This window comes from Triticum aestivum, chromosome 5B (genome assembly GCF_018294505.1).
Source record: "Triticum aestivum cultivar Chinese Spring chromosome 5B, IWGSC CS RefSeq v2.1, whole genome shotgun sequence".
Classification (NCBI taxonomy): domain Eukaryota; kingdom Viridiplantae; phylum Streptophyta; class Magnoliopsida; order Poales; family Poaceae; genus Triticum; species Triticum aestivum.
The window spans coordinates 395,143,399-395,168,671 of record NC_057807.1 but is presented as its reverse complement, the minus strand read 5'-3'; the positions used below and the strand labels follow the sequence as shown (position 1 = coordinate 395,168,671).

The 25,273-nt window shown below is 47.8% G+C and overlaps 3 protein-coding genes across 3 annotated transcripts; 1 reads left to right on the top strand and 2 right to left on the bottom strand.

The window, feature by feature from the left end:
• Nucleotides 1-6: 6 nt before the first annotated feature.
• Nucleotides 7-3,073, top strand: LOC123112050 (uncharacterized). The gene is made up of 9 exons (XM_044532953.1): nt 7-82; nt 170-291; nt 366-484; nt 581-776; nt 891-983; nt 1,540-1,599; nt 1,706-1,780; nt 2,297-2,377; nt 2,570-3,073. Exons 1-9 carry the CDS (start codon nt 22-24, stop codon nt 2,924-2,926), a joined length of 1,164 nt encoding a protein of 387 aa, XP_044388888.1. The 5' UTR covers nt 7-21; the 3' UTR covers nt 2,927-3,073.
• A 544-nt stretch (nt 3,074-3,617) lies between these two features.
• LOC123112049 (glutamate receptor 2.8-like) lies at nt 3,618-15,991 on the bottom strand. Its single transcript, XM_044532951.1, has 7 exons — nt 15,721-15,991; nt 13,833-14,603; nt 13,285-13,559; nt 12,289-12,335; nt 5,493-5,644; nt 4,676-5,082; nt 3,618-4,334 (listed from the first exon to the last, which is right to left on the bottom strand). The coding sequence occupies exons 1-7, from the start codon at nt 15,974-15,976 to the stop codon at nt 3,846-3,848; spliced, it is 2,397 nt and encodes a 798-aa protein (XP_044388886.1). The 5' UTR covers nt 15,977-15,991; the 3' UTR covers nt 3,618-3,845.
• Nucleotides 15,992-23,559: 7,568 nt separating this feature from the next.
• LOC123112048 (low molecular mass early light-inducible protein HV90, chloroplastic-like) lies at nt 23,560-24,317 on the bottom strand. The gene has a single exon (XM_044532950.1). The coding sequence runs from the start codon at nt 24,177-24,179 to the stop codon at nt 23,685-23,687; it is 495 nt and encodes a 164-aa protein (XP_044388885.1). The 5' UTR covers nt 24,180-24,317; the 3' UTR covers nt 23,560-23,684.
• Nucleotides 24,318-25,273: the final 956 nt, after the last annotated feature.

Sequence of the window (25,273 nt, the reverse complement as noted above, 5' to 3'; positions counted from 1 at the left end):
CAAAAAAAAAAACACCGCGACATGGCGCGTTTGCAGAGCTTCGCCGCCCTCGCCGCCGCGGCGGCGGCCGCCGTCCTCGCAGGTACTCCCTCTTTCCCCTAACCTCGTGGATCCAAGTGTCAAACACTTGCCTCTCCTTCCTCACCGGCGCACCTACTCTCTGCTGCAGGCCTGCTCTACAGACGCAGGTGCAGCCGCTTGACCGCGCGGGTGCGGGAGCTAGAGGACTCCCTGGCCGACGCCGTGGAGAAGGCCGCCGCAGAGCGCCGCGGCAGGGTTCGGGCTCAGCAGGTCGGTCCCCCACGAAGCTCCGCAGGTCCAACTTTGCGCATTTAACTCGTATTGCTTCGCTTCGATTCTGGCAGTCACTGCGGAGGGCCCTGAGCGAGCAGGGGACGAGCCCGGATAAGGGGAAGCAGGCCAAGGCCCCGGCGTCGTACCCGATGGCGCCGATCGGCACCGTGCAGTCCTGCTTCTCTACTAGGTGCTGTTCTGTCACTCAATGAGCTTGATTACTCGGAGTTGGTAATGTATGCGTGAAGGCGTCTGGTGTTATGTGTATGGGTGTTTGTTTCTGCAGGAATGGTACACCGAGACAGCCTTTGGTGGTGCCTCTGGCCAGAGCGACAGTGGTGCTTAATCCTGCCCGTGTTGCGGCCGAAGCGCTAGAGGGACTTGCTAGTTACTCGCATTGTTGGATCCTCTATGTTTTCCATCTGAACACTGATCTTGATAAAATGTGGAAAGACCCTGCTAGATCCAAGCTAAAAGCAAAGGTGTGCTCTGCTGTTGGCCCTTAGCTGGTTCTAGTTCTTAATCAGATAGTTGTTGTTCTGAATGTTATCGTGGATATGGGGCTGAACTAGTGAATCCGTCTGTTTTGGTGGAAGGTGAGAGTGCCTAGATTGAAAGGGGGCAAGATGGGGGTTTTGGCAACTAGATCTCCGCATCGGCCTAATCCAATTGGACTAAGTGTAGCAAAGGTAAGCAATAAGTATCTTTCTGGGACCCAGCCTTCTCTTCTTATTTATTGTCCCTAATTACATATAGTCTGCGTCGCATAAGGATGGAGTGGAGGTGTCACTCGAAATGGCTCAATGCCTGTATCCAAATACTATCGCTATTTGGAACATATATTGATGGGCTATGACATATAAGTGTACTTAGATTTAGGACTGATAGCATATTTGGAACTTGTTGAAAGTAATCTGAATGATAATACCTATCCGTTTGTTGTTTATATTGTGCGGAAGGACATCTTTTGCACTACAGATGTCCACACAGAGCTGCTACCTGGAGAGGTTATATTCTGGGCAATGCTGCAATACATGCTACATTGTCACTTGAACTATAAGAAAACTTACTAATGCGCCTGACTGGATATTGATGAGAACTGAATCACATGCCTCTGTATAACCTTGTAGGATAGACCTAATATTTTATTAAATTGGATTATTGCCTATTTTGGTTATTCTTGCTTAGCATTCTATTGTGCCTTGAGATTTTTTATGGCTTAACTTTTACTTGAGCCTTTTCTAGGTGGAGGCAGTGGATGGACATGCGATTTTGCTTTCTGGAGTAGATTTGGTTGATGGCACGGTACCGTATTAAGTGCTTATGTTCTCCAGCATTATACAACTGATTTCAACAAATTCAGCAATGTTATTTGCGAACTCTTCCTAATATATTCCACCTCCATGTACAGCCTGTACTTGATATTAAACCATATCTGCCATATTCTGATAGCGTGAAAGGTGCGACTATTCCTAATTGGTTAGAGGTACATACTATGTGGCATGTTACTCCACTCGTTACTCTCTTGATCTTTACAGCTCATTTATTTTTCTGTTTGTTCTTCAGAGCATGCTTATTTTTTATGAGTCGAAATACATGATAGTGCGCCTTCGAGATTGTATATGTTTATAGGCACTTTTCTGCATTCAGATGATGATTTCTCATTTTCTCTTACCTAAACATCCCTACATGACCGAAAATATTTATTCTTCACCTTTTAGGTAGTTTTACACTTTTTTCTTGTCTTACAAACTTCTCTACTTCGATATTACTTAGAGGAAACTCAGTATCTTGACAAATCCAATAGATGTATCTTATTTATGCGTTTATAGGCCGAAAGTTCAGTTTTTGTGCTTTTGTCAAAGTATCACATATACTTTATTTGCTACATATAACCTTGATGGCGGCAGGGTCACTTGTGGACCTCTTATGGCAATGTTCTAATCGGCTTACTCCTGGATTATTTGTCATCTCCTAATGCTGGATATTTTTGTCCAAGTAGGTCGATGGTGCATTAGCTGTGGAGTCTATTCACTTTTCTGAGCACTTCATTTCTTCACTTTCCAACTGCTGGGCGCATGTAGTAAGTGTTATGGTTGTTCAGAAAATTAAGTTACTCCCTCCGATCCATATTAGTATACTAAAGCTGCAACAATTAATATGGATCGGAGGGAGTATCTTCTTTGTGTACTCTCTACCAAAATGTTGTTCTTTTGGTCAATATACGGTAAAGCCAATTTCTGACTTAAAATTCATTAAACATAATTTGTTTCAGCAAAAGCAGGCACTCTATGCCTCAGCAGACGAGTTTCAGGATCTGATCAAGGAGGTGCTCTCCTGGGACATCAGATCATTGTCTCAGCGACTCCGCCCTCACCAGGTGGACATTGAAAGCAAGGCCGGTGATTATGGTAGCAAAGCTGATGAGGATTGCAGAAAGAAAGAAGATTACCAAGCCACTGACTCCTGCCCGATCGTAGTCTACCACCTTCATCTGGAAGGCATTGATGTGTCATACAAAATCGATGAAAATTCGAACATTGTTGTTGACAATGCAGCCCTTCTCCCCAGTGCTGCAAACCAAAACAGGTGTAGCTACCTAACATGGAGGGATAAGCTTAGCACTTTGTAGGAGAGTAGTATACAGAACTTTTGGTAAGTCGCAGGAGCACAAGCTGCACAAGGCTGTACAATATCATGAGGCTGATGAATTCAGTGGCAATCAGTACTCCATAATGCACCTGAATTTTTAGAGAATACATAATAATTTGCCATATAATTGTTGCTCTTTCTAAATTTTAGATCTATCTTTGTATGTGTATTATGTAGCATAAACATGTGTCATTTTTTAATGTATACTGGCTTGAAAACTAAAGTGGTTGACAAGTAGAAAGTTCAAGGATTTATAACATGAAGGATCAGATATTCATCGTGGAAGCGTAAATCAGCAAATGGAATTAAGGCTAACAGCTTGAGCAAAACTGTTATCTTCAATGCTGACCAGCTAGAAGGTTTTCACTGTGAAGGTTGAAGTTCCTGTAAGAAGGTATGCATCTACTAGGTTACTACTCCAGCTTGGATGCATGCTATCATTCACCATCTCACTGTAATAACCTGTTCTGTCTGGATAAGCTATTGGCTTATCAGTCTCTTAGAAGATGAGTGGCATTCAATCAATATATCATGACACCACGTCACTTATAAAAACATATGCCAGTTATATACATAAATTGTTGATTTGCAGGGATCATAACGAAGCAGTTTGGAAATGCACGATGGATCCAATTAGATGAGCTTGCCTTTGGGGGTTTAATCAAGCTATACTTGAGCAATACAGGAGATTGGCAGCCAGTCAAATAAAATGAGATTCTGCAGTTCTAATTGTTTACAAGTTTTAGCCCTGGAGGAAATGACTTCTATATTACACATGAGCTCAAGAATGCTAATTTCCAGGTTTGAGCATATTAGCTTAGGTCAGCTTGCTGAGATAACAGGGGAGCTAAAAATGTACTGAACTTCAGATGAGTTCCACTTGCAGGCTAGTATTTTTTCTACTTTACCCCTGAAAACGGCAGTTGATCCATTGTTGGGCATAACAATGCTTGTCTGTCAGTTGCCTCAGGTACCACTTCTAAACTGGTCTGTTCTTCTAGCCCACTTTCCTCCTGGCCCGCTTGCTTTGTATTTTGTTCATCTCCTCCTTGATTTCCTTCTCGGGCCTCACTATTTTCCTCATTTATTCCACTTTCTTCTGGTCGATTCCCATTGTCTAACACAGTATTTATTGATTGCTTCTTTTTGTAGAAATAAATTATCAATGCTATCAAAAGGGAAGAAGTTGAAGCAACTCCAGTAAGGATAAATAATCCCCTGAAGTTGGCAAATGTGAGTCTGCTTGAACCAGTTACTGGGCCCAAGTTCTGGCAATTGTTTCGATCTCCAATCCATTTCTTCTCAATTTGAATCATAGTATCACCCCCAGTTACGTTGAGGATTGCCTTGGAGATGTCTCCAATCAAGGGATTTCCCTTTGATAATGCCTGTGCAAGAAATATGACCACGTTATTGACTCATTTACCGGATAGAGAACAGACAACACTGTATCTTGTCTTGTCCGATGCACGTAAAAGTATAACTTACAGGCGTAATTGGACTTAGTAGTACATTTTAGTAAATCCATCTGGCTACGCATGTTTGTTATTAGGCAGTAGGCACAATAATTTTGTAGCTTATTTTAGACCAACATAGTTATAGGATGTTCAAATGTATCTAACGTGATTGCTAACTAGCATTTTTTTCTTCGAAAACCAATTGATTAACTTATGTTTACTTTCTCTATAAAGATATTGTGCAAAAGCGCATTTAATGCACTTCAACTTACATATCCAAAACCTGCAGCCTTATAAATTGGTCCCACCATAGTGTACCCTTTGCAGTGATTTGCCAGAAACAGTTTAATGTATGGAACCTCATGCACAAGTGCAGCAATACCACCATTGTTGCTTCCTCTTGAAAGTGCGTTGTGAAAATCTTCAGGGGAATTATAGGGCTTGATCTTCGACCTGTCAAAACCAAGTTCTTCCAAAAGTCCCTTGACGTAGGAGCCACGGTGGTATCCTACATATTCTCCACTTTTTAGGAGTTCGCGCACATCTGTTACAGTTGGCTGAAGCTGCTGTACTGTTAGCATTGATGTCAAGCTTGCAGTGTAACTTGATGTAAGTACCATCAGGAAAACCAACCAAATGATCAAAACTATCCGGGACAGAAAGCGTTGCACAAGCTCCTCTGCAAAAGTTAAGAAAAATAAATTTTACTTATACTTTTGCCATCTCGAATCTGAAGTTGAAAACTATTATATTACTACAGTGTTGTAATGAGCTACCACATTTTTAGAAATGCAAAGTTACCAAAATGTGTTTTGAGAAATTTCACATGCATTCTCCATTTGTTAATTGTGGAGCTGTGTTAGACTATTAGTTGCATGAGGCTTCTATAATTGTCTTCCCACTCAGACCTCTCAGCTTGATACTAAATGCTCTATTTTATGCACCAACATGGGAAATGGATGTATCGTGGTAAGTATACTCAACTCTCTTCAAATATGGAGAAAAAGATCATAATCCCCAACTGTCTTGGAATTGGACCACGGACATTCTCGTTATTGCCTAGAAACTCCAATATTAATACGACCACACCAGTGTAGATGAAGAATACAATGCTTCCAAACCACATTCCAGGTTCTAGCGGCTTCAAGAAAATCCATGTATTCTTGTTTATGCTATCCCTGACTGGAACAACCATTGCTATTCCTGATTCTGTGTATGGCAGAGTGAAGTCAGCATAGAATGTTCTTTTTTTGAGAAAACGCAAAAGACTTTTGCGTTTCATTGCATTGAAAAGAAGGGGTTTGGTACAATCCTCCTAGGAGGCAGATTTACACGGAGAGTACATGCACATTAGTGGACATCCCAGGTTTGTGGCAAGATGGCCCGGAGCCCCAATGCGCCAGCTCTGGCCCAGAGCGCGGCCTCATCCTTAATCCTAGCAGTCAGGGAGGTAACCGACGGTGTTGCGCCCTCAAACACGCATCCGTTGCGATGCTTCCAAATCATCCAAGGGACAAGCAAGGCAGCGGAGGCCAATCCCTTGTGCATGGGTTTAGGCGTGTCTTGTCGTGCAGAGCACCACCAGTCGTGGAGAGTGGCATCGTTATTGGGCAGCGGGCAAGAGAGGCGCAGCCATGAGAGAATCTCGTGCCACACCTCGCGGCTGAAAGGGCACTCCAGGAGAAGATGATGAATCGTCTCCGAAGCCTGATCGCAAAGAGGGCAGCGCTGTGGGTGCGGCAGGTTGCGTCTCGCGAGGCGGTCGGCTGTCCAGCACCGATCGAGGTTGGCAAGCCAGTGGAAGAAGCGCACCCGAGGCGGTGCCCAACACTTCCAGGTAAGTTTCCAAGCCTGGCATCTGGTGGAGCCCTGAAAAGTGGCGATGTATGCGGACTTGGCGGAGTACTCGCCGTTCGCGGTCCACTTCCAGCGAATGCAGTCTGGAGCGTCAGTGAGGGCAGTTTCGGTGAGCATGTGCCAGAGGCACAGGTATTCTCCGATCTCCGGGACGCCAATCGCGCCATGGATGTCCGTGGCCCATTGGTTTGCATGAAGGCCGTCCGCTACGGTTCTGGACTTGCGACGCCGTTTGGGGATGTGAGCAAAAAGGAGAGGCGCGATCTCGCGGACTGCACGCCCGTTGATCCATCTGTCCTCCCAGAATAGGGCGCGTTGGCCATTGCCAATAGTCATGGTAGTGGAGGCGAGGAAGAGCGCGCGCTCCTCGGGCGCGAATTGCAGGTCAAGGCCGTTCCAGGCCCTGCTATCATCGACTCGGCTGAGCCATTGCCACCTCATGCGAAGGGCAAGGCCAGTGCGCTCGAGATCGTGAACGCCGAGGCCACCGAACTGGATAGGCTGGCAGACGCGCCGCCAGTTGACGTGGCAATTGCCTCCATTGGCCTCGGCGCGGCCAGCCCAAAGGAATCCTCTTTCAATCTTCTCCAAAAGTTTGATGATCTTCTTTGGCGGTGCAAGCACAAGGAGCTGATGGATGGGGATCGCGCTCAAGACAGCCTTGACGAAGGCAAGGCGGCCGGCTTTGTTCATTAGCCAAGCCTTCCAGGAGGGCAGCTTCCCAGCAACCTTGTCGACGACGGGTTGGAGCTGGGCAGCAGTGGGGCGATGCAACGTGAGCGGGATGCCCAAGTAAGAGAGCGGGAATTCGACAATGGGACATCCCAGGAGCGCGACGACATGAGCACGTCCTCGGTGTCGCAGCGGATGAGGGCCGCAGCGCTCTTCTGGAAGTTCACGTGCAGGCCGGAGGCGTGCCCAAAGAGCTGCAGGATCTCCTTCACCGCCGCGATATCATCCGGCGATGGGTGGCACAGGAGAATGACGTCGTCGGCGTAAAGGGATATGGTAGGGATGGTGCGGCGCGGGTGGAGCTGCTGCATGGCTCGGAGCTCGACCGCGCGATGAAAGAGCCTGCCCAGCGACGGCAAGGACGAAGAGCTGCGGAGAAACTGGATCACCTTGGCGCAGTCCGCAGCGGTGCCAAATCGCGGGTCCTGGGTTGCCGTTGAGGAGAACCTTCGTGCTGGCCGACGACAGGAGAAGGGCAATCCAACCAAGAAAGCGGTTGCCAAAGCCATGGCATCGCAGCACCTCGAACAGGAAAGGCCACGAGACGGAGTCAAAAGCCCGCGCCAAGTCAAGCTTCAGGAGCGCGCGAGGGGCACCAAGCTGGTGCAGAAGCCGCACGGATTGACGCACGAGGATGAAGTTGTCATGAAGACTTCGCCCGGGGATAAACGCATTCTGGACGTTGCTGACAAGGTTGTTGAGCTTGGGGGCTAGGCGGAGCGAAAGCAGCTTGGCCAGGACCTTGGCGACAATGTGAATTAGGCTTATGGGCCTATAATCTCCCAGGCCATTTGCATCGGCGCGCTTGGGGAGGAGCGTAATTAGCGCCTGGTTAAGGCAGCTAAACCCTCGTCCACGCAGCGCGTAAACCTGGTCGAAGACGCATCGGAGGTCGTACTTGATGACTGGCCAGCAGGAGCGGAGGAACTCCGCGGTGAAGCCGTCGGGGCCGGGCGCCTTGCGAGACGGCAAGCTTTTGATGGCTTGCCAAATCTCATCTTCGCTGAATGGCGCGTCGAGGTCTTCAAGATTTGAGGCCTCAATGAATTGCGACAGGTCAATGGTGCAGTCATGTTGCACGTCCGTCCCAATCCGGCTGTCAAAGTGCTCGAAGGTGGCCGCTGCCATGTCGCTAGGAGCAGTGAGCACGGCGCCGTCGACAGAGATGCCATGGATCCAGTTCTTCTGCTTACGGTATGTGCACTGGCGATGATACAACGTAGTGTTCGCGTCGCCGTCTTTGAGAGATGCAATGCGTGTGCGCTGCCGGGCGATCGTCCGCTCGAGAGAAGCCAGGCCGAGGTAGGATAACTTGAGTTGGCGACGCAGCCAGTCTTCATGCGGCAATAGGGCCCGTTGTTCTTGCGCGGCGTCGAAGTGGAGCAGCAACTCACGAGAGATCGCAAGCTGGTCTCGCACGTTGCCAACGGAGCGCGCGCTCCAGCTGGTGAGCTTACGCGCAGTGGCCTGCATGCGCCGCATGAACCGCCGGAACGGGTTGGCGTCGTCCACCGAATGCCACGAGGTCGCCACGATCTCCGGGAAACCGGCGAGGCGAGTCCAGTACTCCTCGAAGTGGAATCGTCGGTGTGCTGATGGGAGAGGCGAACAGTCGAGCAAGAGGGGGGAGTGATCCGAGACGACTGAGGCTAGGCAGCGCAGATGGCATTCGCCGTGCAGCTCTTCCCAGTCCGTGGAGCACAACACTCGATCAAGATGGACCAAGGTGGGCGGGCTCTGCTCATTGGACCACGTATAGCGCCGGCCGCTGAGGTAAATTTCCTTGAGCGCGAGGTCGTTGAGGACGCGTTGGAACCGCCCCATCATTCTCCGATTGAGATTGCCGTTGTTCTTGTCTTCGTCGCGGTAGATCATATTGAAGTCCCCGCAGATGAGCCATGGGCCAGGGCATGCGTCGCGGACGTCGCAGATCTCTTGCAGAAAGGCGATCTTGGCGTTGTTGTCCTGGGGGCCATAGACGATAGAGAGCCACCACGGCACGCTCGAGCTGCCAGAGGTCGCAACCCGGGCGGAGATGGTGTTGGTGGTGAACATCGGGTCCGTGATCGTCACGTCCCGGCTCTTCCAAGCCAGCAGGATCCCGCCACGGGTGCCGCTCGCTGGGAGATAAACATATTCATCAAACTCAGATCCCAACGTCTCAAGGACAGTCGACGAGTAGACGAATTCCATTTTAGTCTCTTGGAAGCAAGCGATCGAAGCGCCGGAGGTTACAACGAGCGAGCGAACTGTCGTGCGTCTGGCACGGGCGTTTAGGCCGCGCACGTTCCAGTTGATGATTTTGAGGCCGTGATCCATTAGGTAGAGGTCGACGAAAGGCACGCGTCGGCGCGGCTAGGCCTCGATCGGGCTGCCCGAGATCACCGTGGTGACAGGCGCCGTGGACGGGTCGGCGGGTAGCACGCGGCCAACGAGCGCGGCAATGGCTGTCAATATGGCATGATAAAGGGGCGCAGCGAAGACCCCATCGTATGCCTTCATGGCCTCGGCGGAGATCACCTGATCGGTGCCGATGATGCCAAGGGTGCGCAGTATCTGGACCTGCGCACGGCGCTCAGCGGTGGGCGGCACGCCGGGCTTGGCCTTCGCAGCGGTGGCAGATCGTCCACGGCGCGGCGAGAAGTTCAGGGGTTGTCGACGTCGTTTGCGCGCAGGGTTGGGGAGAGCAGAGCAAGTCTGCTTTGTTGCTGCGGCGAGGAATTCCCCAAGGGTCCAGGAGCTGACAGAGGTCGGCTGTCTGGTTCGTCGCAGAGTGATTGGTGGTGTGGCAAAACGCCCTGCGCTGCGCACCTGAGGCGCATGGGACACAGGGGTGGATTGCAGCATCGATGGGCTTGGGGGAGCGGGCCTGTTTGCATGGGCATCAGGAGGCGCGGGCCTTTGAAGAATGCTTCTGGGCTCCTGGGCCGCGGGGGAGGGGAAGCCCAAGTCAGCGTTCCCGATGGCGGTGGCAGGAGGGGGCGAAGGCGCGATGGATGGAATCACACGACCCGTGTCCCCCGTTGGCGAGGAGGGGGTGGCAAGCAGATCCGCCAGGGCCGCAGGGGTGGATGAGGGCGCTGCATCACGCGCCTCAGTGGCGGGGCCGGCATGCAAAGCGGCACCAGCAGGTACTTCATCAGCCACAGGAGCTGACGAGGTCAAAGCATTGCTTTGCCCCGACAGCGGATCAGCCTCGGGAGCCACAGGAAGCGAGTCCGGGACCTCACTGGCAGAGAATAAGCTGTCCGGATCCCCAAGCGCACAAGCATTGGCCGTGGTGGGTCCGTCGCCAGAGAGGTTGTCGCCCTTCGCGCACGGCGACGCGCAAGACCGGGTTGTTGCGGGCCCGACTGCAGGAGGAGGGTGGGCGGGCGCCAATCGGCTGTTGCCAGCTGTCGGGGTGGCAAGCACCAACGCTGGGGTGGGCGACTCGGTCGGCCTGGGATCCGCTGCAGCTACAGCTTTGGCCAGCGCAGCCTGAACCCTGGCGCGCTTTTTCTTTCCGCCACGCTTTCCTCTTTTGGCTTTGCGACTAGGCGGGTGGGCCCCAGCTTGCGGCCATGCATCCATGCATCTGGCATGGGATGGTACGGGCGGCCGCGCGTGCACAGCCGCGGCGGCGCGGGACGCCGGCCAGCCAGGGTCGACCGCCTCGCCGTCAGCCCGTAGGCGGCCTCCGGAGCAAGTCCAGCCAGCGGAGTCGACCGCCATGCCGTCGGCGCGTCCGTCGGGGGCGGAGGTTGGGCGGCGACGCTTCCGGCTACGACGGCGTTGCTGCCCGCGTCCATGACCGTGGCCTGCAGGGTCGTGCGTGCTGCCATGAGCCTCGCCATCACCATTGCCATCGCCAATGGCAGCATCGTCGACCGCCCTGGGAAGGGCAGCGGACCTCACAAGCCGGATGGAGATGGGGTACTCCAGGGTGCGGACGGCCGGCGGCAGGTCAGGTCGGATGTCGGGGACGTGCTCGACAATCTCCAGGATGGCGTCCCGGCGAATGGAGGCCATGTCCCGCACGCGCCCGGTGAGCCGGAATGTGGCAAGGCCAGTGCGGGAACGCGTGTCCGGGTGCAACCGCTCAACCCAACAGCCGGTTCCAAGGATGTGCTCGGCCGTGGATAGGTGCCATACCTGCGCCGGGATGCCGCGGAGCTCGAGCTGCACAGAGTATGCAAAGCTCCCGGCAGTGGCGTGGGCGAGCTTGCACCAAGGGCGGAGCAGTAGGGTGAAACAGGCGGCGTTGATGAGGTGGTCGCTGGCCATCCGGTCCATGATCAGCCGCGAGGAGAAGATGATGAGGAAATCCTCCGGGGCGTGCTTGTGCATAGTGAAGTCGCCAGGCTGCAGGTCGAACATGGCGTGCAAGGTTGCCTCCACGTCGGTCGGGGAGACAGAGGGCCTGGTGCCGGTGATGGTGGCCACCATACCGCGCGCAAGCACCTCCTTCGCTTCCTCCATCTCGATGGAACGAGCGATGGTGACACGCGCCGGCGCAGAGGCGGGCGGTGGGGATGGTGCGGTGTTGCGCGGCAGAGAGGCGTCGCGGGGGAGTTGAGGAGGGGGGTTACGCGGCGGGGTGTCAGGCACCGGACAGTGGACTGCCGGAGGCTGCGCACGGTGGTCACCGGGCAGCAGCGTCTCGCAGCAGCTGGACTCGTGGCCGGAGATGAGGCAGCGACGGCAGCGCACGGGGTTGGTGCAGGCCCGCACCCGGTGTCCGGCTTCCAGGCACCTGAAGCACAGGCCGGCGACTTCCTCGGGCGACGGGCTGCGGCGACGGCGCTGGGAAGGAGGGGTGGCCGCGTGACGCGCGCGCGGGCGACGGTTCCTCCGCCGCGGCTGCTGGAACCCATCGGCGTCGAGAACAGGGTCTCCAGACGCGCGATGGACCTCCGAGCGTGGACCCAGGCGGGCGGCAGCCGGAACGCGTGCGGCCGGCGCAGTCGAGCGGAGCGGCACCAGGGCCGAGGAAGCAGGGGCCGGGCGCGGCGCGGCCGGCGGAGGGGGGCGCGGGGCCGGCGGGGTGCTGACGACCTCGCGGTAGGAGCGCGAGTCAGGGGATTCGCCCGCAGAGCCGCTCCAGCGGATGCGACCTTCGGGGCTGGAGTCGCCGGAGCGGGCATCGGCAGAGGCCATGGCCGGGGGGAGGGGGAGGGCTACCGGCGGGGATTCGACGGCGGCGAGGCTGGTGGGCTAGGCTAGGCTAGGGAGCGGGGAGCATCTCCGCTCATTTTGAGCACCCCACGACCTCTTGGACACCTTTTCTGCCTGGAATATATAGCATAGATAGAATGTTCTATTATACCTTATTGTTATGTCTCCAATTACTATATCATATTTCTGTAAAGACAAAAAAAGAATTGTTAGCTGAGCAGATAGAAAATAATTTGAAATATGCCTGGTTAAGAAATGATTTTTGGAATATGGAAAACGAAATAAGGTTGGCACTCGGTATATAGTTGCACTTGCTCTATGTTCTTGTAAATTAATTGTCTATACTATCTTCTGTCATCCAATAGGAGTTTCCCATGGTATCCAAAGTTTATTACTCCCTCCGTTCACTTTTGTAAGACGTTTTAGGCATTTAAGACAGCACCTAAAACAGCTCAATTTCAGCTGTCTTAAACGACTTACAAAAGTGAACAGAGGACAGACCCAGTGCATAGAAGCTCCCACACAAGGTGGGGTCTGGGGAGGGATTATAGGAACCTAGTCTTACCCCTGCAAAGTGCAATGCAGAGAGGCTGGTTCGAACCCAGGACCTCTTGGCACAAGTGGGGAGGACTTCACCACTGCGCCAGGCCTGCCCTCAAAAGTGAACAGAGGGAGTACCATAAATCCATAACTGGTTCTGCATACTACAAAATCATTGGCATGCTTAGGTCGGTTGCTAATGAGAACTACTATAAATACATGATGAGACTAGCATATATGAACAGCGACACAGCATCCTCTTTTTTTTGGGAATGAACAGCGTCCTCAAAAGTAGTGAAGGATAACAACAATGGGTTTACAGTACTGCGTGGAATACATTTAGGGTTATCTACAACATTCATCGTCATCCAATTTAAATATTAAGTATAATGCTTCTAATTTTAAATGACATGTGTGCAAGTTCAGTTTGATGCTTCAAGGCCTCAAGCCCTCAAGTGTTTATACTAACTAAAGAAAACCAAGTAGGGAATACAGATGAATGTGTGCAAGTTTGGTTTCATGCTTCAAGGCCTCAACTGTTTACCAACTAAAGGAAATCAAGTAGGGAATATGTAGTACTTGAAATCTTTCATACCTCAAGATAAACTTGGTAGACAAAATCATTGTAATCTTCGGCACTTCCATCATCCTTGGTACTAAATAGGACATATTCATAAGGGACTGCATAAGGAAGTCTCTTAACTGCCTCTTCAAATACATCCACTGAAAAACCGATTGCTTTAGTTGCACCTGTGATATGATCCTTTTCGACCTTCACAAATTCCGGATATCCACTTGTGCACACACCAACTTGAAGTTTCTTCCCGCTTACAGGAATCTTAAAACCTCGGGGTATTTCTATGGACTCTCCTGGCCAGATAACTGGATTTAGATGTGTTGTTGTATGTCTGGTTTTATTTAAGTGCTGCGAGAGTTCATTTTGTGCAGTCCAGAATCCAATATCTCTCCATCCTTTCCCTACTACATTTATTATCCGAAATGTTGAAATTTGCAGCTGCCTATTTGAAAGGTCAATATTGCCACCGAGGCCTCTAAATTTATTCTGCAGGATTGCTTGCAACAGTTTTGGACCATTACTAGATGTTTCCAAGGTTTCCAAACTTATTGAATTTCTTGTGGCACCTGGTTTCTGAAATGTGGCATTTGCAAGTCCAACTTTTGCTGCGGCATGTGCTACTGCCCAGATTGTATCATAGCCCCATAGTCCAAAGATGTTTAATTTCAATGGTGGATCAGTTGGGTTGTCAATCTGGAACCTCATATTCCATCTCATGGCGAAGTCATCAAGTTCCTTGGTTTTGGGAACATAAAACTCAACACCTATGGCACCATTCAACGATTCTAGGATAGAAGGATTCAGTGAATCTATTAGATTGGTTACTCCATCTGTCATGATCCATGCATATCCTTTGTTCATCATCCCTACTTCTCTTGCCTTTATGAAGAAGAGGGAGGCCAAGGTAAATGACATATGTACAACAAAGACTGTCGTTTGCATTGTCATCAGCTTATAGAGTTCTAGAGTAATTTGTTCACTAGTTGCTGACAAAGGGATCACACTTTGGTAGGGAACACGGGCATCAACTTCTTGTAGCACATCAACAAGGTATGGTACGATACCTCTACCATAGTCAGTGTCTTCATAGATAGGTACCACCTCTCTCCACCCATAGGTTTTAATTATGGAGGCAATGCAATTTACCTGTGCCGAGTCATTTATTGTTGCTCGCACAAAATATGGAAGAGTTTTAGATGATAGAGATGGGCTTGTTGCCGTGAAGGATATGACTGGGGCATGACTTTTATTTCCAAGTTTTGAGATAAATATAGCTTGCGAAGATTTCTGAGGACCAATGATGACTTCTACATTGTAATTCTCTAGCAGGTCAATAGCTGTATAATTGCACATCGAGACAAACTTTAGTTGAACATCGTACATTGAATGAAATTCATAATATGCATAAATCCCAAACAATTGCAGATAATCCAACTGCCGGAGCTGTGTGTTTTCAGAAATGTTGCCACTTACATATATGAACAGTATCGAGAGGAGCGAAATAGGTGATTACCTACAAAAATAGTTGCCTGATTTAAAATTTACGATAATTTATCATATATTATATTTGTATTGCTTCCTCTTGATGGCTCTGAAATATTACTTCTTGGTGCACAGAGTGGATTGTTTGTCACTCTGTGATCTTGTGAAAATATATACTATGAAACAGATGCTGCTTTATATTTCAGAATAGTACCGCAAGTGACAAGGAGACAAATAGTTCTTTTGTCCAGACATTAGGATAGCTGATATATCACTGCTTCCGTGGTTTGCTGGTATTCATAGTTTTTCTAGTTTTTGCATGTGTTACTGACTCTTTTTTCCCATTGGTAGATATTAATGTTACTATATCAGCTTTATTATCGTTTTTCTTCAGTTGTCCAATAGTACACTTCTCCCTCCGTCCTAAAATAAGTGTCTTAGCTTTGTACTAGCTCTAGTACAAATTTGTACTAAGCTCAAGACACTTATTTTGGGACGGAGGGAGTATATGTTTTCACTGTACTTGATTCATCACCCCCAGTTTTTCTTAACCTGCAGGAATTTATGTCTCACTCCTTGCAGCTGAAAGCTGGAACATGCAACCGCGTGCTCATTTACACAACAACAAAACTGGCGCCTGTGGTCCTGATGCAACACCCCTGGTGAACAGAATCCAATAATTCTTGGACGTTATCTTTGGAATAGTTTGATGTGATGTGGAAATCCAATTGCTCTTAATAGTAATGTTATGCGATGCGCAGTTGCTTCCTAATTGTACTTGTTGGTATGATTCAATTGTCATTACGTGGGTCATGTTTGCTTGCTTCTCCCCACAAGTAGTGAAATATGAATATTTATAGTTTCTTGATTTCCATGGTTTTGTTGACCTTTCTTTTTTTCTATTGTGTTTCTCAGCAGCATAACAGAATGAGCTGATACAGTGACCTATGACTAACAATTGAGAACATGTACCTTGAGATGCAGCTTGGACATCATCACTCATGGAATCTCTGATGTGGAGGACAAGCTTGGTGCTATAGTTCCGATGAACAGCATAGAAGTCCTCCATAGCCAGTGAAACGCTGGTCCGTGCCATTTTGCCAACAATGGACCCCAAGTCAAGGATAACCCCAACATGGAGTTCCTGTGCTTCTTCTCTAGAAGTGTTTTGGGCGATAGCAAGGTTGATTGTCAGCAAGAGGAGCAGGATGACATTTTGCAGCTCCATCTGCTGAGCCGTGAGGTTTGCAGACTCTCCTTACACTTAGTTATCAAGACATTTAAGGAGGCACTCAACATCTGTCTCAGTAGTTGACTACACTACCTAATGGTAGTTGATCTCATAAAAAATGTAACTTAAGTTGAAATTCACTTGCCTCCTATTGAATGATGGAAACGATCCCATTGATGCGTTGTTTCCTCAAAGCAGGTGAGAGGCTTCCACTGCACATCTTTTCTATTGGCTCCTGTGATGGTTGACTTGGATGTATTAGTGAAATGCTCTATGTGTGATGATTGACAGACTTTGAAATGGTCTTTGAAGTTATGATTGGCTCAGTGTGATATTCTTTACCCCAACAGGTATTTACTTTAGTTTGGTTCACTTCTCAGCAAAATGCACATGTCCAACTTGGGAGAAGAAGTCCTATGGACTGATGTCACTACTATGACTTTATTTCCACTTGCTGATACAAGAGGAAAGGAGCCAAGGAGTGCTGAGGTCAGATGGTTTCTCCCCTGCATACAGATAACTGGACCCTTGTCCATAACATGGAAGTGAATTGTTGCCCCTTCTAAAACAAGGTAACTCTTAAGTCAAACCTTCTCTTGGCGGAGGGTTTAGTTTTTTCATTTGTGAACTACTCCCTCCGTTCGGAATTACTTGTCGCAAAAATGGATGTATCTAGATGTATTTTAGTTCTAGATACATCCATTTCCGAGACAAGTAATTCCGAACGGAGGGAGTACGTCTTAGATACATCTGTTTGAGGGACAAGTAATTCCGGACAGATGTTCAAAAAAGTAATTCCGCACAGAGAGAGTGGATAATTGCCCATGCGTTGCAACATGACATAAATATTCTAGCACATTAACCTGTGATTTACATGTTCACATTAATATGATTGTGTAAATAAATGTTTACTAAATCCTGTCCGTGATTTATGTACCTAAATAAATTTTAAGATTTTATCTGGTAATCATTTATTTGGTAAAAACTTATTGGTTTACAAAAGATAATTTGGCAAGTCAAAAAAAGGCCAAGACATTTAAGCTGGTTTTCAAGGAAAACTAATGAAAAAAAACCAAAGGTGGGAGAAAAGAATCAAGTCAGAGAGAGGGAGGGAGGAATGTACCTAAAATTGAACGAAAGATGAAGTGGAAGACAGAACCTTACAATTCTTTTTGTGTGTAGGAGAGATTGGGATGGACGCAATGTTTCTTACCTCGTGTCAACAGTAAAATCAGAAAAAATGAAAATAATAATAATAATAATAATAATTCTGTTTTTTGGCAAACATTGACAAATGTTTTGAGTGATTGCAAAGTTTTATTATGGAATGACTCGTGGAAGTCGTGACCGAAAAGTCGATGCTCCAAAGATGATCTTGTATTATGGAGTGCAAGAAAACAACTTATAATATCAAGATTCAACACGGAAGCAAAATATAGGTCTCTTGCAAATGCAACAACAAAAGTAAATTTCGGAGCATTGTTACACTCCCTTCCCCGCAAAAAAAGTGATTTGGGTTCAATCATTGTTACATTTTTTTTGAAACTTCAATCATTGTTACAAGAGCGTGGTGTTTGTCACCCACAAGCAGCAACCTTAGGGTGTGATAATATTGATGCCAATTATCTGTCAACAAATCCCATGGTTCATGCTAGAACCAAGCCTATTGTAGTAGACTATCACTTTGTCAAAGAAAGAGCAGAAAACAAGTTACTCAACATTCATTCTATACCCAAGGCGATCAAGTTGCAGATGGGCTTTCAAAGCCCTTGATAGTCAAACAACAAGAAGTTTTGTGCATTAGGATGACAGAAAGAGAAGGCAATTCAAACCCAAGAAAGACCATTGTTGGATAAGTGGATTTGTAGTATCTCAACAATCAGAACAGCGAATATTCCATCATCCAAACTAAGCTTCCTCAGATCCTAACCCATTGGTCATTATCGAGCCTCGTGACTCCGGCTGTGTTGATATCTTCGTATTACCTGTTATCATTCTATCTATCTGGTTATTGCTTTATGTGTTGGTTGGTATTTCACTCAAAAAAGTTTAAGTAGAAGTGATTTCTTCCTCATTAGCTCCATTTTGATTATCATTTGCATCTTGTGATGAATGAAGTGAACTTGAGCTCTCTAGTGCTTCTATTTTCTCTTCGAAAGCATTTACTAGTATTCGATGAGATTCTGAAAGACCAAAAAGACAAGTGATATGAACTGGTTTTGTATCCACCCACTTTCCTTCGTTATCTTCAACTCTTTCTCTTTTGGTAGAGGAAGGCATTCCCAGTATAAATGATGATTCTTGCTTTGGTATTGCTAATGTTTTCAATTGTACACGGAAGGGGTTTGTGACCACTACCATTTTAGTAAGGGATTTATCCTCATATTGTTGGAGAAACCATTCTTTGCTAACATGGCTCAGCCTAGCAATGACTGGGAATTTCTTGTCCCAGAATGTAAAAAAAAAATGTCCGCCACTTTGTTGCTTTCACCATGTTTTCTAATGAAGTCAAGCCCCTTCTGGATGTCCGCTGCTGCACTATGTTGTGTCTTACCATAGACAAGAGGCATATACACCTTCTTCACCAACTTTCAGTTAAGGTGACGGCTAACGGCTTCCTTGACACTAGCTTCCAGAGATTATGATGGAATCTCCTCTTTGAAGTCATCTAATAGTGAGGAATATAGGTCATATACTTGATCATCACCATCAACCCGTCAAAAGTTAGTACACACTGCTAGATCCTGAAATAGCTCATTATCTGGTAAGCAGACGAGGATGCATCACATATATATGTGACATCCGCAACCTCAGATTTGGGTTTAGCATTTACCTGTTTCCTTCCATCCAACCTGGGAAGGGATCCCTCCATGTGCTCTCTATGACACTTGGCTTGATTGTTACCACCGGTATCTCTCCTCGCATGCAGTTGATGACCATCTCGCCCATGGCCTTTGTGAACACATAAGTGTCTTGCCAACCATAGAGTTTGGCCCTATGAATAAATAAATTGCACAAATCAAATACTTCATGTGTGTATTCGTATCTACAGACATGAGAAAGTAACACGTAAATACTAGAATACCTCGACTACCTAACTCTTTCATTTCTTGAGTAACAGAAGCAGAGGCAGAAGAATGCCTTCTGGAGTCAAAAGCCAACTTGATCTCAGCCTCGATATCCAACACGGTATTCTGATGTGCCGAAAAATCTAAGGAACCTATCCCCTTTGTTATGGTATCCCCTAAGCAAAATGGCTTCTTTAGTATTAAACCTTGCCTCTGCCCATTCACATATGCTGTTTGGCCAAAAACATGACATGCAAACATACTGCTAAAGCTTGTTTGTAAGCTTTTGAGATTAATAGAAACAGGTTACCATTTGATTTCGACCACAAGAAACTCTTATTTGGCATTCTGACCTGTTGATACTTGCAAGAAGAGCTTCAGTCTTCAAAACCGCTGCGCGAAACTCATTATCCGGAATGGCCCCACGGTGTTGATGTCTAGTGCTACATCATACCACTTCTCTTGCTATGGAATGTGAACTTACACATTTAGTAATGGAAGCAATCCTTGATGCAAGACTAGTATAGCTTCACGAACCTCTCATCAAAAGTGGTATTTGCTGCAGAGTTTACGATAACATCCACTTCTTCCGCGATCTCTTTGGCTAACTCAGGAGCAATGCCAATGTAGGCTTCCCTGGAATTACCAATGACTGGAACCTGCTTGCTTAATACAAAGCTGTGGTAGTTTTTCCCATGGATTTCCTGTAAACATCTGAACAACTCAGTATCTTCTACCTGTATTGCAGACGGAAAATATGGTCATTTGCATGAAGAACAGAAAGTAGTCCGAAGTAATCATCATACCTCGTTCTTCAATCTTTTCATGGCTGCTTCATTGTCCTTGATCAACACGTATATTTTACCAACATCAGGATTTTTCCTTAAAATGGGATCGATAAGAACTGATGATCAGAATCATACAAAGTAGAATGGAAGAACAAAGGAAGGAAGTCAGGTAGCTTAGAGCAAGACAAAGGCAGAATGGAAGAACAACCTAAAAGTGGGGGGCCAGACAGAAACTGTCTCACTCAAACTGGCATTTGAAAATGCTACCCGCCCTTCCCCTATTTCTGCATTTCATTCTTCTATTCCTTCTGCTTGCTTTTCTAGTTAAGCTGCTCATAAACTAGATCCATAAAACTCACTCAGCTACTGTCTTCTTTCTATAATTGGTCTCTAAGTCCAAGTAATCGATAAAGTATAATCTTCTTCCCAGCTCCACCACCTCCTTTCTACCGAGTATGCTCTACTTGAAAGAACATATTTATCAATAAATAAGTGCATTACTATATTCACAGCTACAAACTAAGCCCAATTTCCAATATGTCATATGCATCACTTTGATGTTGTGGGATCACTGGCTTCTTGCTCAACGGATTTCGCTTCTACACTTGACTTGAGAAGGGCGAAGCCTTCATGACCGGTACCGGTATCTGTTCAAGAAGTCAGTACTTATGCGGCACTGAACAAAGGGTGAGATCGATGAAATGCAATACATGTTTGAATATTTCCTATCTTCTTCCAGCCATCAAACTTGTTCAATTCGTTTTCTTGAGATCTGTGGAATAGTGATATCATACTTGAATCCACATTCCCAGTATTTGAGGAAGAAATAGAATCTTAGTCCTTTCGAATTTCGAAGTTGGGAATTTGATATCGACTAAATCAAGAAACCCGCCTCTTCCACTAGACCTCGTCTTTCAAAGAGCAGCCCTGCAAGCCTAATAGAACCTTGTTTCCCTATTACTTACTTTTGCTTTGAGCGTCGCACTCCAGTGGCTTTCTTTCCTATGGCTTAGATGGGGGTCCTCGATCTATATCGGTGTCATTATTTACTTATTTAGACGATAGATGATGATAAAGAGCAGACTGGCTCTGAGGAAGAATATCTTAAGTAGTTGAATCCGCTCCGCTAGGTTAAATTGTATGATCTAAATGTAGGAGGACTGCTGCTGGTGACACAATTTCTTCTGGGTCTGAAGAATGAACTCAGAGCTGCAGTGGAAGTGCAGGTGCCTAACTCAATTAGTGAAGCTGCATCTTTTGCTCAATCAAGTGTGGGAAGGAGTTTTGGAGAGAGGCAGGCACTACATGAACAAGAAGGACAATAACTAGAATTATAAGTCGGCTGCCCCGCAGCAGCAAGGCTATGTCTCAGTCAAAGTTCGACAAGGGGCAAAACAGTTGTTGTCCTAATAGAAGTTCATGTCGATCCAGCCAAGCCAGTGCCATCATTAGAAAGTCCGGCCATTTTAGTTTCAGCCAGTTCAAGTTAGGGCAAGGAGGAAAGGAAGAGAGTAATGCAAGGATGTAAAGAATGAGGCGCTAGAACAGACTGGCCCGCAGGCTTCCAACCTGACACTGCTTTGCTACTTTTCGAAAGAGGAAGAGAAGGTTCTTGTACGAAACTGCGCCTCCCAGCTGGAAACTCCAATGGCATTTTCGGTAAATGAAAGCAAAGCGAAGCTTTACGACCAAGGAGAGATAAGCATATTTTATGAATGATAGAAGGAGTGCTCCCCGAGCACAGGCTCGCTTGGAAGGATAGAGCGCCGCAAGACAAGATGGCATATTGAAGGGAAGGCTATGAAAAGAATTCTGGTCTCTCGAACGCCTGGCATACTAATACGAGCCGCATACTTGAATACTAGTGACATATTGGAGGAAAGGAGATTATTGGAATACTAGAGGGAGTTACGCCCATAAGAACTGCTGGCTGTAAACGCGACTTGCTCTGCTCCTCCTAAAACCCTTTTCGATAGTAAGATAGATATAGATCTAAAGGGCCTAGAAGGGCAAGCATGGACCGAATAATACACATACTCTGTCTAGATAGATGATTTCTTCTTTCATTTCCACTCGAATAAAAGCACTTTCTTTCAAGCTTATTTGCTTGAAAAAGAGCAAAGCAATTCCAACATAAACTGACACTTTAGGATCCTCTAAGCCTTTCTATAGACCCGTAAGGTACCAAAACGAAAAACTAGCACTACTAACACAGGCTGAAGAGGATGACCTCGAAAAAGAATACAATTAAAGATGTGACCTTCCCTCCAAGCACATATATGGATATGGAGCACTCTTTTCCACCCTAAAAAGGAATAGCCAGAGATGGCTTTCTTTCCGTATCAATAGGTAGCCTTCCTTGCCTATGGCTACTTTCAAATGAAAAGGTCAAAAAAGAACTTGATGTAATAGGGTCACTTCATTAATGCTTTCAAACTCGATTGTAAACTATTCCCACCTAAAAGATAAGTTTACTACTTCAAATAGGTAGATGGAAAGAAAGCATATTTTCCATCTTATTTATATATTCCATTCCAGCCATTGACAGCAACTCACTCTTTTCGAACTGCACTTTGAAAGCCAAACCCAAGAAAGACCATATCATCTACTCTCCAAATAGCAGGATAAATCACGGAATTCAAATGGAAGACATAAAGAGAAGGCAATTCAAACCTAATGGCCAAACGAATATTCCATCTATCTGGTTGGATAAGTGGATAAATCACTGATTTGTGTCCGAACAACTTATGGCAGGCTTACTCCTGGTCTTATGTATACTTCTCGGATGGGGAGGTTTTCTACACAGTTGGCATAGCTGCGCTTTGCTGGGCTATTTGGACCTGTCGCAATGGTGCTACGTTCGAATCTAAGCGTCTGAAAACTCCTTTCGAATTCTGTTTCTCTATATGCGCTTTTCTTTGTTATTGGGCAGGACTGTTGAAACAAGAGGATGCGGTGGATCTGCGAGCAGGACTGGACATGCTGAAGAACAGTGCATCAAGGCTGATGCGCATCTGCGCTGCGACCAAAGACTGAGAAGCTCGCTGGAGAATTGCTCAAGGAATGGTGATGCATCTTCAAGGGATGCATGCTTCCGGTGGTGTCATTGCCTTAGTTTGTGTCCGTCTTTGGAGTCTTCCCTGTGTGGGACTGTCGTTTTGGTGCTCGTTTGTGAGCTGTCTAGGGGGGTTGCCCCATCTGAACTTCTTACTGATTTGGTGTCGCCGGGTTTTCGCCCTACAGTGGGTTATCTCGATGGCGGGTGCTTACAGTAGATTTTCCGGCGGTGCTTGAACTCGCTCTCCCCTCTCCCGTCTCATTCTGTGGACTTGGTTGTATTTCCGTTATGTTGCAATAATGGAAAGGGATTATGCCCGGTTCAAAAAAAAAAAGTTTTGTGCAATCTCAACTTAGATAGTTTTTTTTTAGAGGAGCAACGGCCCCCCACTGACTTTTATAAATCAGCAGACAACAGCATACAAGGGGGATGTTTGAGATGCCTTTACGTATTACGTGCGTGTATAGTTTGTTAGTAGTTGTTGTATATTCTGGTTCGGTTAGTGTAGGATTTGATCTATGTCTTGTATAGTTTTTGTATGGATCAAGTCTACCACAACCAAACTAACCATAATGTAAATCCTGACCATGCACCCCATATATACACGAGCGAGTCCCTGCTAGCCGATATAGCAAACTCTTCCACCAATGCCTTGAACTATCACCATTTTTATGAACAGTCTTTAATTAGTAGTACTGCAAAGAATACAAGGATGATCAGCTCTCATCATTTACATGTCCTACTAGTACTAGCTACAGGTTGTGTTATCCGGTCGAGACAACAAAGCTAGTTTACACGTTGATAAAAGGCGCGCCGGTGATGATCTCGGTGGCGGCGAGCGCGACGAGGCCGAGCATGGCGAAGCGGCCGTTCCAGAGCTCCGCGTTGGCGTTCATGATGGCGCCGGCTCTGCCCTCGGCGCTCTCGCCCTGGAGCAACGGCACCAGTGACGCCACGGACAGCACCGCCACACAGTAGGCGAACCACGCCTGCCCGGTGCCACTGCCGAGCTGCGAGAGGAGCCCGTCGCCGCGCCCTGCCTCCACCGCAAGCGCCGTCACGAAGCCTACCATGGCAAGGCGCCCGTTGATTCGCTCCGGCGCAGGGCCGCTGAACGCCAGCGCGTTCCAGATTGAGGTGCTCGTCTTGGGTTTGTTTGTCTGTGCCCTGACGATGAGGGTGCGTCGGCCCAGCGCTGGCAGAGACCGGGCGCCGAAGCGGCCAGCCGAGCCCCGCGGCAGGACGGCGGCACCGGCGAAGGAGCCCATGGCCATCACAGTCGCCATTGATCAGCCGCGGACGGAAGATGCACGAAAGGACAGAAAAAAGCTACAGATGCTGCAACAGGCAAAGATGATGGCTAGTACAGTTCTGATTGTTGTTGTGTCGCTGAGTGTTTGATGATGTATTGTTCCGAGAGAGTGGGCACAATTTATAGGCCGTGCTCCTCGAGAGCCAACCCGTGACGAGGTGGGCACGGTGGCCGCGGCGATGCCCACGTCGCGAACTGCTCCCGGCCATGAATTACCCTCTACGTGGAGCGAGGCAGCGACTACGCGGACGTGGAGGCCACCGTGCGGAGGGCTCCAGGAAACGCCAAAGAGATAGACAAGTTGCGAAGGAGGACTCCAGAATGGACAAGAAGCTTGTGTCGACGCTCAGCAGTCAGCACTATGTGATGTGATTCAGGTCTTATTTCTAGCTCTTTTTTTTTTTGCGGGAAACGGTCTTATTTCTAGCTCAAGCTAACCAAAAAGCACTAGAGACACACGTATCTGTGTACATACGCGAAACCTTGCATGCAGGAAGGCAGCATGTAAACTTTAATTTTTTTTGGCGGGTATATGAACTTTATACTTGCCTTCAACGTCGACCCTTAAACCACCCGTTCCTGCATCCGTCTGCAGGTTGATTCAGATGCGCCTTTTTCTCGTAAACCGGACACAAATTTTGAGTCTGTCGGTGTGTGTGGGGGGCGGGGCTTTGCGGGCGTCTGGACCACTGCCACGCCCGTCCGTGACTACCGTAGACCACCAAAACCCCTCCTCCCTTACCCGCGTGCTTTCCCGCTAGATGCTGGTCAGCGCCGCATTCATGCCGAACCAGAGCGGACACGACCTCTCACTGGAGCCGGCATTGAAGCGACGCCGGATGAGAGCGCTGCCCGCATCGCTTCTCGATGAAGGCGACGTCTCTTCGCATTTAAATGACACCGGTCCGTCCGTCTGCCTCCATTAAGCGCACACGGTTGCTGTGGAATCTACTCCGGTACTACCCATCCCTCTGTGGACCACCATTAAGGACCTCGCCGCCTGCCCTGCCCTCAGACCGCTATTGAAACTGCAGGCCAGCAACGTAGCTGCATCCATCCACCCTCCTC